Source organism: Rhinolophus sinicus, chromosome 17 (assembly GCF_057876585.1).
Source record: "Rhinolophus sinicus isolate RSI-liver-muscle chromosome 17, RSI-T2T, whole genome shotgun sequence".
NCBI lineage: Eukaryota > Metazoa > Chordata > Mammalia > Chiroptera > Rhinolophidae > Rhinolophus > Rhinolophus sinicus.
Genome location: NC_142517.1, coordinates 59,025,984 through 59,038,796, shown reverse-complemented (window position 1 = coordinate 59,038,796; position 12,813 = coordinate 59,025,984). Strand labels below are relative to the sequence as shown.

Sequence of the window (12,813 nt, the reverse complement as noted above, 5' to 3'; positions counted from 1 at the left end):
GTCAGCTCCATCAGAACAGAGGAAGGGGCGGGGCTGGCCACAGGTGAGCAGGCACAGTCACAAACCCAGCCTGCCCCTGAGTTGGGCCCAGTCCTTGGCTCCACCCATCCCCTCTTTGGACTCCGGAGGAGAGAAGGCTAGATGGTGGGGACATGGTAGACAGAGTTCCCAGATGGCACTGCTCTTCTCCTTAGCAGGCCTCCAGACTTAGTGCATTTCCCTCTCTGGAGTCCCTCAGACTGTTGATGAAGCAAGGGGACATAGGGTGCCAGTTTGAGAGGGCCTCCCCTACCTGGTACTCTTAAGGAGGTGCAGGGCCAGGCCTAGACACAAGACAATGGGTTCCTTTTCCACAAGGAGACAGCAGGGTGTCCACCAAGAAGCAAAATCAGGTGGAAGAGTTTGGCTTTGGAACCCATATCCTGCTACTTAACTTACTGGTTACGTTGGGCAGCATCCTTATCATCTCTGAGCCCCAGTTTTCTCATCTTTAAGATGGTCATAATACGTGCTTAGTAGCTAGTTTGAGTTTCAGAGGTAATTTAGCACCTTTATTTACACAGAATAAGCACTCACACTTTTTTTTTTTCCATTGTCCCTTTTCCTCTGATCCCTGTTCTCTCAATTACAAAGGAAAGCATTATAATTTTCAGAGGTCCCATGGCCTTTCTGGACCCCTTGCAGTAGTTTTGCCCAGCTTGGATTCCCTAGCACTGCCCTCCACCTCCTGCCCCCTGCCCCTCTCACCTGCAGTGCGGCCCATTGGGCAGGTGCTGGCACTGGCCTCCGTGCTCACAGTAGCCCGCGCTGCATGGAGACATGCAAGTGAAGCCGTCCTGCGGGCTGTACACTAGGCGGTAGTCCTTGTAGCCCCTGCATTGGAGGTAATTCTCCAGCGTGCTCACGGTCGCTGTCGGATAGGACACACACGAACATGGACAGCAATTAATTAACACCAAAGCTATACCTTTTCGATCAAGCATGCCGTATCAGGCATTTATCCTTAGAAATAATAGGAAAAGCACACAAATATGTATGTTCATGGAAGTCCAGAGCAGCGTGGTTCATAATATCAACAATATTTAACAGGCGTTTTGTTGAACAAGGAATATTATGTAACCAATAAGCACTGCAGTATGGAAAATGCATTGGTTAAGAGCATATGCTTTGAAGTCAGCCAGACCTTAACTGAATTTCAAACTTTACTCCTAATTAGTTGTGTGATTTGGGGGAAATTTCATAACTCTTTCAACCTCAGTTTCCTGATCTTTAAAAGGAAAGGATAATAATAGCGCCCGCCTTGTTGTGAAGTTTAAATGAGGTAATTCATATATGCAAGGTAGTCAGCAGTGCTGGTACTGTAAGCACTCAGGAAATGGTCCCTATTAGAATAATATTCTATTTAAAATACATTAAAGCACTACATTAAATTATATAAAATAATATATCAAATGGGAATATGTTCAGAATTGTTTAAGTAATGAGGAGGTTATCAAACATTAGGTATGATTTGATCCCTTTATTGTAAAAAATATTGATGTGTGTGAAGGTGCTTATGCATAAAAGAAACATTCGGAAGGATATGTGCAAAATGAATGGACTTGTCTCTGGGACTTGGGATTACAGGTGGTTTTGTTTTTTCTCTTTCTGTTAACTTGTGTTTCCTAAAGTTTCCACAATAAATATATTGTACTTATATAGTAAAAATTGGGGTTTTTTTGGTTTGTTTTCCTTAACAAAAGGCATGGTCTGCTCTGGGGTAGTTCCCTTCTTCCCACCCCTAGACCCCCTACCACACATTCACATAGTAGTGTGAGGATTTCACATTGTTGTCCCCAGGAAGGAGGAAACGTAGCCTAGATTCTAGAAGAAGCTCTTGCTTGGTCCTGGACCCAAGTAACACAGCAGCTTTGTTGGGTTTGGTCTGGTCACTGCCCTGTTCTCTGCCTCACTCCCCAAAACAGGGTGTGTTTCCCTCTTTGACCAACATGCCAACCTATCTCATTCCCATTCTGGAAGAGACAGGGGCTGTCAGAGCTGAAAGGGATCTCAGAAATCCCACCTCATTTTCTAGATGGGGGTGTTGAGGCCTGGATTGGGGGGGGCTTTTGCAGAATGTCACACCCTTTCAGGTGGGGATATCTCTGCCCCGGCCTTCAACTTAATACCTTTCAGCAGGAAGGCAAAGGCAAAAGGATGTCCCTGTTCATGTTTGTAAAGTACAATGATATTTTAACGTCACTAACAGTTTTAATAAAAGGAAGAACAGCAGTGGTGGTCAGGAAGGCAGCAAGCGGAGCAATTGCTCTGTGAAACGGTGCACATGGGGATTCATTCAGCAGTGTTTTATGCTCCTGCTCTTGAATCTAGAAATCTGGTGGCTAAAAGGTTTATAATTTCTCTAAAAAAATTACAAACAAAAAAGCTAAATGAACTTGCTTCTTGCTTGTCTGTGGCCTGTTTGCTTTTGCTTGTCTGTGGCCTGTTTGCTTGGGCTGAAGATCTGTGACAAACTCCCACCTTTTACCTCCTCCCTCAGCTATCCCTGTGACCGTCCCCAAGATAGTGACTCACAAGCTTTCAAACTGTGCACGTCTCCCCTGGAGATGGGGTGGAAGACCACGTTGTTCCTCGGTCCCTCACTTCTTTTCCACCTCCCCCACGAGGCCTGCAGAAAGAAAGCCTCGACCACGGCATCCAGCAGCCGGTTGTTCAGGAAGTCGATGACAGGGCCCCGTGGGCGGTACTGGAACTCCGAGGTGACAGTCCAGTGTTGAAGGGACCTTCCTGAGGCCAGTGCTGTCGTGGTACCCCTGTGTGGGAGGGGCACAATGAGGGGCTAGAGGGTGAGGGGGAAGAGGGAGGACCTGGGGACGAGGCAAGGACAGTCCCACTTACGTGTTTTGCACTCTGCTGTTCCAGAGGAAAGCCCGCACTTCCAGGTTTGCCAGTCTATAGGCCACCTAGGGTGGAGGATGGGGGTGGGGGTGGTGTCAGTGGGGATGCGGCCCAGCCCGGAGACGAGACGCCACCCACTTTCATACAATTAACTCATCCCTATCTGTTTCCTTCTCTGCATGCGAGCCCCAGGACTCCCAGAACGTTTCTCATTCATTTCTTCATCACATCCCAGCCTAGTCCGGTGATTGGGGTGGGTCCCTGCTTAGTAAAAGTTTGTTGGTGAGTGAAGGACTTTACATATCTCCCCCCTACCCCCAGGGAGAATCTGAAATGAAGGGCCCCTACCTTGCCTCTGATCTCTGACTCTCCCACTCATTCTCTCCCCACATGTACGTTAACATCAATCGAGTTTAACCAGACCTAGGGGATGGCCGGGTGCTGGGGACGTGAACATGACAGGAACAGTCCATACTCAAAGACCCATAGTGGTGCAGTAGACAAATGGCAACAGATTTTACCAGAGTATGGAGTACGTTACATACATTGTCACTTAAACCTTGACACGACCCATTGACATAGGTACTATTATGATTTCCATTTTTATAGATGAGACATCAAATAATTTGTCTAATTATTACACCTGCTCTAGTGAGTGGTAGAACCAGGCTTTGAACCCAGGTATGTAGGATTCTAGAGCCTCAATTACTCAACCACTGTGCTACTTTGCCTGTGATTGAGGGACAGACTAGGGGATGGGAGCCAAGCAGAGGGAGCCCCCAGTTCGCTTGGGAAGTCAGGAAAGGCTTCCTGGAGGTGACATGCCTTGTGTTTCTCCCATATAACATCAAGTGCAAGTCTTGAGGGACTTTCAGAAGGAGAAGCTGGGGTGACTCAGCCACCCTAGATGCTGTGCATTTTGAGTTGGTCATTCCAACCCCCCAGAGGTCTCAGTCTTGGGGCTTCCAGCCTTCCTCACCCCAGGCCTTCCCTGAGGCAGGAAGCTCCTGTCTCCTCTGGTAACTGAATCTAGATGGATGAATAGATACAGAATGCACAAGTGATGGCTAAGACCCTGCTCCGAACCTGCCAAGACCCGCCTGCCCACCCAGAGCCTCTGCAGCACTGACCGAAGCATTGACATCTGCTATGGAGGCATTTTCTTCTTCACTGAGCAAGAGCTGGATGACTCTTAAGGGAAACTCTGGAGATGGGAAAAGCAGATTCATGATCACGTCACTGGTTCACCCAGACTTACCCCAAGAGAATGTTGGGCTTATCCAGAGAGACCATCCTATTCTACAGTGATAGGTCACCAGAGGACTCAGAGGTGGCCGAGTCTGCTGACCCTCACCCTAATGCTTGCATGACTGTGGTCAGGGCCCCCTTGACTCTCTTCTCACTGAGCCATGTGGTCACCTTGAGTCTTTCCTCAGAAGAACACTCAGGCCTATGGTTCATGCTGTGACAGCTGCCCCACTGGCTCCCGTAGTCTACAACTTACCACCACGTAAGAGAAATTTGGAGTTCTGTCCTGGGAGTTTGAGAAACTTAGCCCTAGCCCCCAGAGCCCTCCCTCTTGTCCCCATTTCCCCTAAACAAGAGAAGTGTGGAGTTGGGGATGGCGGGGGCATCTGGTAGTACCTGGATTGACAGTTGGAGTGAAATTGTTCCCAGCCAGGAAGCAGCGGGTGTCTGTGAAGGCAGGGGGGCAGGTACAGGCGGGCTGGCAGCCCAGAGTATGGGAGATGTAGCAGTGGCCTTGGTTGTAGCAGTGATTCACAGGGCAGGACTGGTTCTGACAGAGTTCAGAGTCCTTCAGAACTGCAGAGGGAGCAGAGGTCAGTAACCCCACACTGGGCAGCAGGGGGCAGCCACCAGCCCATGGGAAGCTGTTCCCAGGACAAGCTTGGTTTCTTTCCCCGAAAGCCGGCACAATCTGCAGGATTGTGGGCCACTCTGAACACCAAATAATGCTTCTTCTCTTTTTTCCAGACATTTATCTGCCAGGCTACCCTTTTTCCTCTGCCAGGTAGGTACTCTCCCTCTTGTGAAGGAATGGAGTGTTTATCAGACCCTTTGCATCACGAAAGGACCTAGAGGGCTGGCAGAAGGGTCTGTCAGCCTGCTTTCCCTGCTTCCATCCCCTTTTCTGCCTTTATGAGGTTGTGGTTCTACCTACTCTGACCTCTGTTCAGATTTCTTTTGGGTGCTTTAGGGGCTTAGTGGAAGCCTCACTGTGATCTCCCTCATCTGACTCCAATAGCTCAGAGGTCAAGATGGTGGGAGGAGGACTCAGAGGGAAAATGAGGCACCGCTGCTGCCAGATGCCCATGGCAGCCCCTCCAAATGTCCTGACTTGGGGGATGTGGAGATGCTGGGCTTTGCATCTCTGAAGACCCTGAGGAGCCTTAGGGCACAGCTTGCCTCTGGTTACTGGCTGTGCCAGAAGTCTTCTCTCTTCTCCAGGCCACCTTCAGTCTTTTGCCTTGGTCTTTCCCCATCAGTGCCTCAGGGCTGCCCTGCCCTGGCCTCTCCCCCTGTCTGTACAATCTCTTCTCCTTCAGCCTCACGCCCTACCATGCCTACCTTACCTCCTGACCACATCTATCTACGTTGATCATTCCAAATATTTGCTAGTAGCGTTTCCGGACAGGAATTCCCACGCGTTCTCAGGAATTTTTTTTGCTTTCCTGTCCCCAAATCCCGAGATATAAACTGTTTTCTGTTCTCCACGATGAATTGTTTCCACAAAGTGACAGCCAATACTACCAGCCACCTGGGTTCAAGAAGCCGATTTTCCTGATTTCCTGACCAACTCTTCTCCGGATTCGGGAATGGAAAAGCGAAAAAAAAAAATCCCAAGAATGGTCAGGAATTCCCGCCCGGAAACCCTAGTGATAAATAGGAAAAATGTCTAAGAGATACATTGTGAATAGTACGTTTATTTCCCATTGTGGGTATCACTGGGTTCAAGGAGCCAATTTTCCCGATTTCCTGACCAACTGTTCTCAGGATTCGGGAACGGGAAAGCAAAAAAATTTCACGGGAACAGGCAGGAATTCCCCCTCTTCCCCGAAACCCTACATGCTAGAAAAAGGAGAGAAATGGTTTGTCTGTGGCTGTCCTAGGCCCCCCAGGTGTCACCTGTTCCCAGAACCTCCTCCTGCCCGGGGCCCTGTTTCAGCTTACATGCACAGTGACGCCCATCCCCAGTCATGTTGGGGGGACAGCCCTCACAGCCCTGCCCAGGAATGCAGTTCACATTCGGGAAGCACTGCTCCTCACAGGGGTCCTTGGAGTGTTCACAGAAGTGGCCGAAGGTGTCGTCATCACACTCGCAGCTGGCCACCTGAAATGGGTTGCTGATCACTGGGCAGCCAGGATTAAGGTGCCTGGGTGTTTCACTACTGACCCCTCTGGTCTGAGGACCCATGGACCCTGCGTCCTTGTCTTAGTTCTGCCAACATCTACTGAGCACTTTCTTGACCAGGCCCTGGGCTTGCACATCTCTGCCTGAAGGCACACCGTCCTCCAGCCCATTTGCCTCCCTGGGCCACTCTTTCCCCCAACCCCTGTGCCCGGTCCCTGCCCCAGGTTCTCAGCCTCTTTGCTCTCACACCATATCTCCTTGCCTAAAATCCTTTTTAGAGTAAGACAGGGGCTAAATAAATAAAATAAATATTCTACTATCCTTTGCAAACTGGATCCCACACAGGCTGCAGTTTCCTGCTCATTCTCCTCTTGCTGACTCCCAGGCTAAGAAGACAGAGGCTCACTGCTCAGCACAGTGAGAACACACATAACCAGAACAATGGCACAGGGCAGGGAACGTTCTGGAAACCTCATCAAGCCCCCTGCTCTCTCTTTTCTGATCTCCGTGAGATGACTCTGGAAATCTCCCTGAAGTGGAACCCTCCAACACTCTACCTCCAAGACTGGGTATTTGGGGATATCTAGAATAATACATTGATTTTAAGCTTTGTTTTCCCCACTCTCTCTATTTTTTCCCTTTTCCCGTCCCTGGGCTCCCCGCACTCTACCCCTTTTAAGTAGGAATTCTCTGCTCATGCTTCCAGAGAAGGATGTGTGTGTATAAAGGGTAAAGGGGGTCGTAGGGTATTGCCAGCCAAACACTTTCCTTTCTGGCTTCCCTTTTACAACCCAAAACAAACAAACAAACAAACAAACAAACGAAAAATAGATGGAGCAAGATGTGTGGACTTAGGCCAAGTATCTTGGCTAGAAACTTGAATGGAGAAGGGTTTTCTCCAGATTGAGAGACAATTGCTTGTTTTAGTTGGAGAAAGTAAAAGAGAAAACAAAGGGGTTTGGAAGTGCCAAGATCAGACGGGACCTGCACCTCTCTTCCCAACACCATGATGAGACCAACACCTCTCTTCCCACACCCAGAGAGAAATGGCTGTGTGGTGTTTCTAGGTAGAATGGACCTGAAGCCTCCTTATGAAAGGTGCCTGTGTCTGAGCAAGGCACAGAATCACTGAGCACCTCCCTGGGTCTGAAGAGGAGGGAGTTTGTAATCCCTGCAGACTCATGCCCAGGGACGACATGGGCACCTTCCTACCCCACCCCTCAGTGCCTAGTTCCAGAACCATGGAGCTGGAAACCACTGGGGAATTCTAAGAAAGGCTGAGGTGGAAGTTTTCCCACCAGCCTGGCAGAATAGGAGCTGGGACATAAAATTCCAGATGAGGAATAAGCGGTAAAGAAAAGTTCTATTTCCTATACATGTAAGTTTGTAGCTCTACTCACCTACCATAGCTCCACCCACCTCTTAACACACACTTTACCACAGAGGGGCTCAACTACGACATCCCTCCAATTCCCACTTCCTTTCACCTCAACATGAAAACCTCCTTCCCACCCTTGTCCCAGCACTCACCTCCAGGGAGGAATTGCCCACCCAGCTGGTCTGGTTGTATAAACACTGATTCTCTCCCTTGCAAGCACAGACCACGGTCTTCGGCTGGAGTACAGATGATAAGTTGTCCTTGACATTTCTTGCTAGAATTTCCAGAGTGAATGGTTCCAGAGACTTCGGTGTCCATAGCAATGTCCCATTCTCTACCCCAGGGAAGACAAGATCCATAAGAGCTGGGAGCCTTGTCTGCTCTGCTGTCCAACATATCTTGGCATCTAACACCCTGAGAGTCAATGCTGGACTTCCCCCAACCCTCAGATCTCATCAGGCATTTCCTTGAGCAAGGCTGGTTTCCTGGGGTGATACTGGTTACACTCCAAGCTAGAGGTAGTGCCAGCCCAAGTATCTGATTGCAGGGTGGAACTCCATAGAGAGAAGGCAGCTCCCTGCTGAAGAGACTCCAAATGGTAACCTGCCTGGGACTGCCCCATGATGGGACATCCAGGAGGGATGAATGATGGAGGCCAGGGTCCTCCCGACACTTCCCCAGGCTGCACACTGCAGGCCAAACTGGCTTCACCCTCACAGCAGCCCCATTTTTTGCCCTGATTTCTTGCCCACCCCTTTCACTTCCTGGACCTTTGACCAGCCACCCCTTCAGACATCAGACTATAGTGAAACACTGCCACATATCAATGAGGACTCTTCTGATCAAACCTGCCTTATATTTTCAAGAAAATAGGGAGGTCTCCTTAAAACAGCAGGTTAAAAGGAGCTAATAGTAGAGAACAGATGACAGTAACGTCCAGACCATCAGTCTTCAGGAGAGGAGGTCAGTGGAGGAGAAAATATCCTGATATAATTGTCTGGCCTTGATGCCACATGGAGCAAAAGGGTACAGACAAAACAGTCCCTTCTTGTGCACAGAGAAAGGAAATGAGGCAGAGAGGTGTTCAGAGCTCAGAATAAGGTCTCGAAGGGCTTTGGTTTAGCAAAGAGCAGTCACCAGCATAATTAGTGCTGGCAACAGAAGGCAAGCTGCATCCTGTGGGCTTTGACTCCTTGACCCACATCATGGTTACAGGCTTGGGGTCTCCACACCATTATTGTGAGGGAGAAATGAAGCTTTGCGTGGTCCCAGCACAGAAAAGCAGACAAGGAGTGATAAAGGTAGGTAAATGTGGTTGACGAACATAAATGAACATTCCAAACAAAGGTATTTGTATTTCTTTAAATCTTGTTCCACATTATATCCTTTTAAAAAAAAATAGATATAAAAATGTTTACATTGGTATTTCTTAGTCATTATACTTTAGTCTTATAACTTGGTGATTGCCCAGAGTCGGTCTAGCTAGCTGGCCAGATCGCCATAAGCCCATCAGTACTGTTCCCTGAGGATGGGGCTGGGGCGGGGGGGGGGGGGGTGTCACCTATTCGAATTATAGAAATCGTTCCTAAGAAAGGCTCGTCCTGGATAATCCAGTAGAAAAGGGACATGAAGTTGCACAGGGTGTAATAATGCACAAGTCCCCAAAGCTTGACCCTGACTTCACCCCTCTGTCCCCAAACATTCTTACCAGAAAGCTTGAAGTCAGTGTAGTCGGTCCTGAGCGTGAACGTGACGTCCTTAGAGTTGCTTGTGTAATCAATTCGTGTGGTCTGCCCCACGTAGGCTTCCACTACTCCGCGACCCTCTATAGAGGGCGGGAACTGATCTGAAACACAAAGGGGGATTCAGAGCCTGAGGTAGCACACTCTTGCCTTGAGGCCTCCTCTGTCTTTCTCCAGTCCTCTGGTTTGTGAAGCATTCCCAGGGCTGGGACCCGCCTCTGGAAGCAGGAATTGTTCTATGTACCTGCTCTCAGACCTGCAGAGCAGGCTGGGGTTATACTGACCACCTGGCCAAATATTTATTCTCTTTTTATCTTCTCCCCGAGCAGGATTCATTTCTAGTGTTTTTCTGATCAGAGTGCTATGCTGGGCATGGGATGAAGTGAATCAGAGGACAGGGTTGTTCTGGGCATCACAGAGTTTTGACTTTGGGAGGGGGCTGAAAATCACGAGGATAACATCTAGATGGGCATTGCATTTGTCAGAAAAAAGAGAGGGAGTAAAACATTTTCACTGGTCTCTGTTTTTTGGAGCCCTGCTATTTCTTTCAGTTTCTGTTCACTCATTCATTCAGTCACTTAACAAGAATTTATTGAGTACCTACTATATGGCTGGTACTGTTCTAGGTAGTGAAGACACAGCAGTGAATACATAATAAAAAAGATACCTATGAAGATGAGAAAATATATTTGATAGTTATAAATGCTAAGGAGAAAAAATAAAGCAGGGAAGGTGACTAGGGAGTGTAGGTGAACATGAAATTTTAGACAGGCTAGCCAAAAAAGTTGACATTTAAATAGAGACTTGAAGGTGGCAAGGAGCAAGCCTGGGGAAGGGTGTTCCAAGCAAAGAGAACGGCATGTGTGGCGTCTCGGAGTGTGGGTGAGCCTGGCATGTTTGAAGGACGTAAAGAAGCCAATGGGGCTGGAATAGAGGGAGTGAGGTGGGCGTACTAGCAGAAGAGTTCAGAGAGGTAAATTGGATAAGGCTTTGAAGGTCGTCATAAGGACAGAGTGAGCTGGGGAGTCACGGCAGGGTTTGAGCAGAGGAATAACATGAGTCAAAGAATATGGTAAATTTAAAGGATGTGTAGCTTAAAAGAGTACACGGAAGGATGCTCCTCACCTGCCCCCTAACTCTGCAAATGCCTTCCTAGGCCTCACGCCACTTACGGAGGGTGGTGTTCATCTGCTGGTATGTTGTAAAGATCATGCTGGTGTGCAGTCCAGTCTGTGTGTTTCCTGTCGCCAGGACATCATAGATGCATTGTTCATTTCCATTACATTCAGAGGTCATATTTTTATTCGAGTTGTTTGTCAAAAGTTGGGAAAGGAAGACAGGGGTGAAGTTGGAAGGCAGATTGTCATCCCTATTGCCAAGGAGGCTTGGTCCGTTGATTTTCCCTATAACACATGAAGAGGTAGCAGGTGTGGGACTCCAGCTATATTTCTGCAGTGTCCACCCCTTACTGTCACTGTCTATGGCTTGCAGTGGGGGAGGGAGACATAGAAGGACAGGTTGACTTCCAGCTTCTGAGTCTGGAAATTTCAGCTCTAGTGAATGAGGGCCACCCACTTCCCTCATCCTCTCTTCCAGGTAGAGAGATGCAGATGTGATGGGAGTGGAGGGGGCAAATCTGGGGTGGCACCAGAATCCTCAGCGTCTCCTCCTGGCCTTTCCACTCCTCCCTTACAAAGGACAGAAGTCTGGTACCCACCAGCCTGAGGGAGACAATGTTAGCAGCTTCCTTCATCCTGGCCCTGCCCCCTCTACCCCGAGCACTCTGAGGCCCAGACTCACAGGTCATTCCATAGTGAAAAATCATCTCTTCAGAGCTCTCTTGGGGAATGGTGGTGCCATTGGGCATCTTGAAGTCATCATCTGGATTGTCATTCCAGACCCCTGAGGGACAGAGAAGGAGGTTGGCACCCTGGGACTGTGGTTCTGCTGTCACACTCAAGATGTGAGGAGGAGCAGGGGGCCCAGGAAGACGCTTTGCATGGCATCTGTTCTTGGTTCAGTCCTCTAGGAGGCGGGAGAGGATGGACCATAACCTCAGATCCCACTCTTCTGCTTCCGGGAGGGAGGAGCAGGGAAGGAAGGAGGGAATCGAGGAAGGAGGAGGAAATGGAGGCAATGGAGGGAGGAGTGGGAAGGGGTGAGGTTCAGGGAGGAGAAGGGCTGCTGCTGGCCTCACCCTCCTCAGATCCCATTCTTGATGTTCCCTTGGCTGCCCCGGAAGCAGAGTTTTAGGAGGACAGGAAGTGAGCCTCCAAGGTAGCTGAAGAGGTCCCTGACCCTCCCTGACACCTGCAAGGTTCTGCTCCAAGGAGGCTGAGAAAGGGAAATAAGCTGGGATGTCTGCAGGCCAGTGGGAGGGGCAGCCTCCTGGAGTCTGGGGGTCTGAGTTCCTCTTGTGGCTGGTGCCTCAGAGTCAGGGTCCTGCCTGCTTCTTACCCAGGAGGCCCTTTGTGTGGTTGCGGTACTCCTCTGGGAGGTTGCAGGAGGCATGGAGGATGTTGGAGAGAGCAGTCACTGAGATGATCACTGTCCCATCTAAGCTGGCCGTCACCAGGGAACCATTGCGGATCATTATGACTCCTGTGGTGTTGACTATCTCCTGGCCTAGAATGTTGGGAGACAGATGAGGAAGATACCAGCGCTGGGACCCTGCCGGCCCACGGCTTGGCAGTAGTGCAGGTTCCAAATGCAGAGAGGAGAATGAGAGCAGCTCTGGGATGTCCTGAGGTGCCTTCTCTAGTGGCCCGAAACCAAACTCACAGGACACCCTCAGGCCCGCGCCACCGCCTTCTACTTGGGGGACTGAAGACAGGGACTACCACAGAGAGGCCATCACAGCCCTGGAGGAAGAAGTGAGGAGGGAAATGCCCGACTCCTGGGGGAAGAAGCTGCTTCAGGCATAGCTGCTGAAGGGACAGCAGGGATGACGACCACTCTCCTCTGCCCCAGTGCTGCTGCCGCCACATCCGAACACATTGCTCTCAGGTGCAGGGCACCTCCTGAACCCTCACAGCTGACCCCAGCCTACCTTCTGCATCTTCACGGTTAGTCTCAAACATCACAGTCTGGTTATTGAGCCGCACGCGTATTGTGTCATTGGGCTCAAGGAACCATTGAACCTGGAAGAGAATTGGAAGAAGCCTAAGCCTGACCAGCAGGCTGGCCCACAGGTTGAGAGAGGAGGCTGCAGACAGCTTCGAACCTGAGCCTTGGGTGAAGATGAAGGCGATGGCAAGTGTGACAATGAGGTTTTGCTAGCTAATGGCTATGGGGTACTTAGCATGGGCCAGGCTGTGAGCTAAGTACATTTCTTAGATTATCTCATTAAAATCTCGCAACAGCCTGTGTGGTAGGTAATATTGTTATCCCCATTTTACTTTAAGAAAATGGAGGCACTGGAA

The 12,813-nt window shown here is 49.6% G+C and overlaps 1 protein-coding gene across 1 annotated transcript in view; it reads right to left on the bottom strand.

The window, feature by feature from the left end:
- The window catches only part of MUC4 (mucin 4, cell surface associated), a 54,557-nt gene that overhangs the window by 2,252 nt on the left and 39,492 nt on the right, over positions 1 to 12,813 (bottom strand). The window contains exons 14-25 of the mRNA XM_074330328.2: positions 12,441 to 12,531; positions 11,849 to 12,016; positions 11,192 to 11,293; positions 10,564 to 10,794; positions 9,358 to 9,495; positions 7,802 to 7,983; positions 6,091 to 6,250; positions 4,543 to 4,722; positions 4,029 to 4,102; positions 2,899 to 2,963; positions 2,575 to 2,813; positions 748 to 910 (exon numbers count right to left, since the gene is read on the bottom strand). Coding sequence (XP_074186429.2) covers positions 748 to 910; positions 2,575 to 2,813; positions 2,899 to 2,963; positions 4,029 to 4,102; positions 4,543 to 4,722; positions 6,091 to 6,250; positions 7,802 to 7,983; positions 9,358 to 9,495; positions 10,564 to 10,794; positions 11,192 to 11,293; positions 11,849 to 12,016; positions 12,441 to 12,531 — 1,793 coding nt within the window. The remainder of the gene's footprint in view (positions 1 to 747; positions 911 to 2,574; positions 2,814 to 2,898; positions 2,964 to 4,028; positions 4,103 to 4,542; positions 4,723 to 6,090; positions 6,251 to 7,801; positions 7,984 to 9,357; positions 9,496 to 10,563; positions 10,795 to 11,191; positions 11,294 to 11,848; positions 12,017 to 12,440; positions 12,532 to 12,813) is intronic.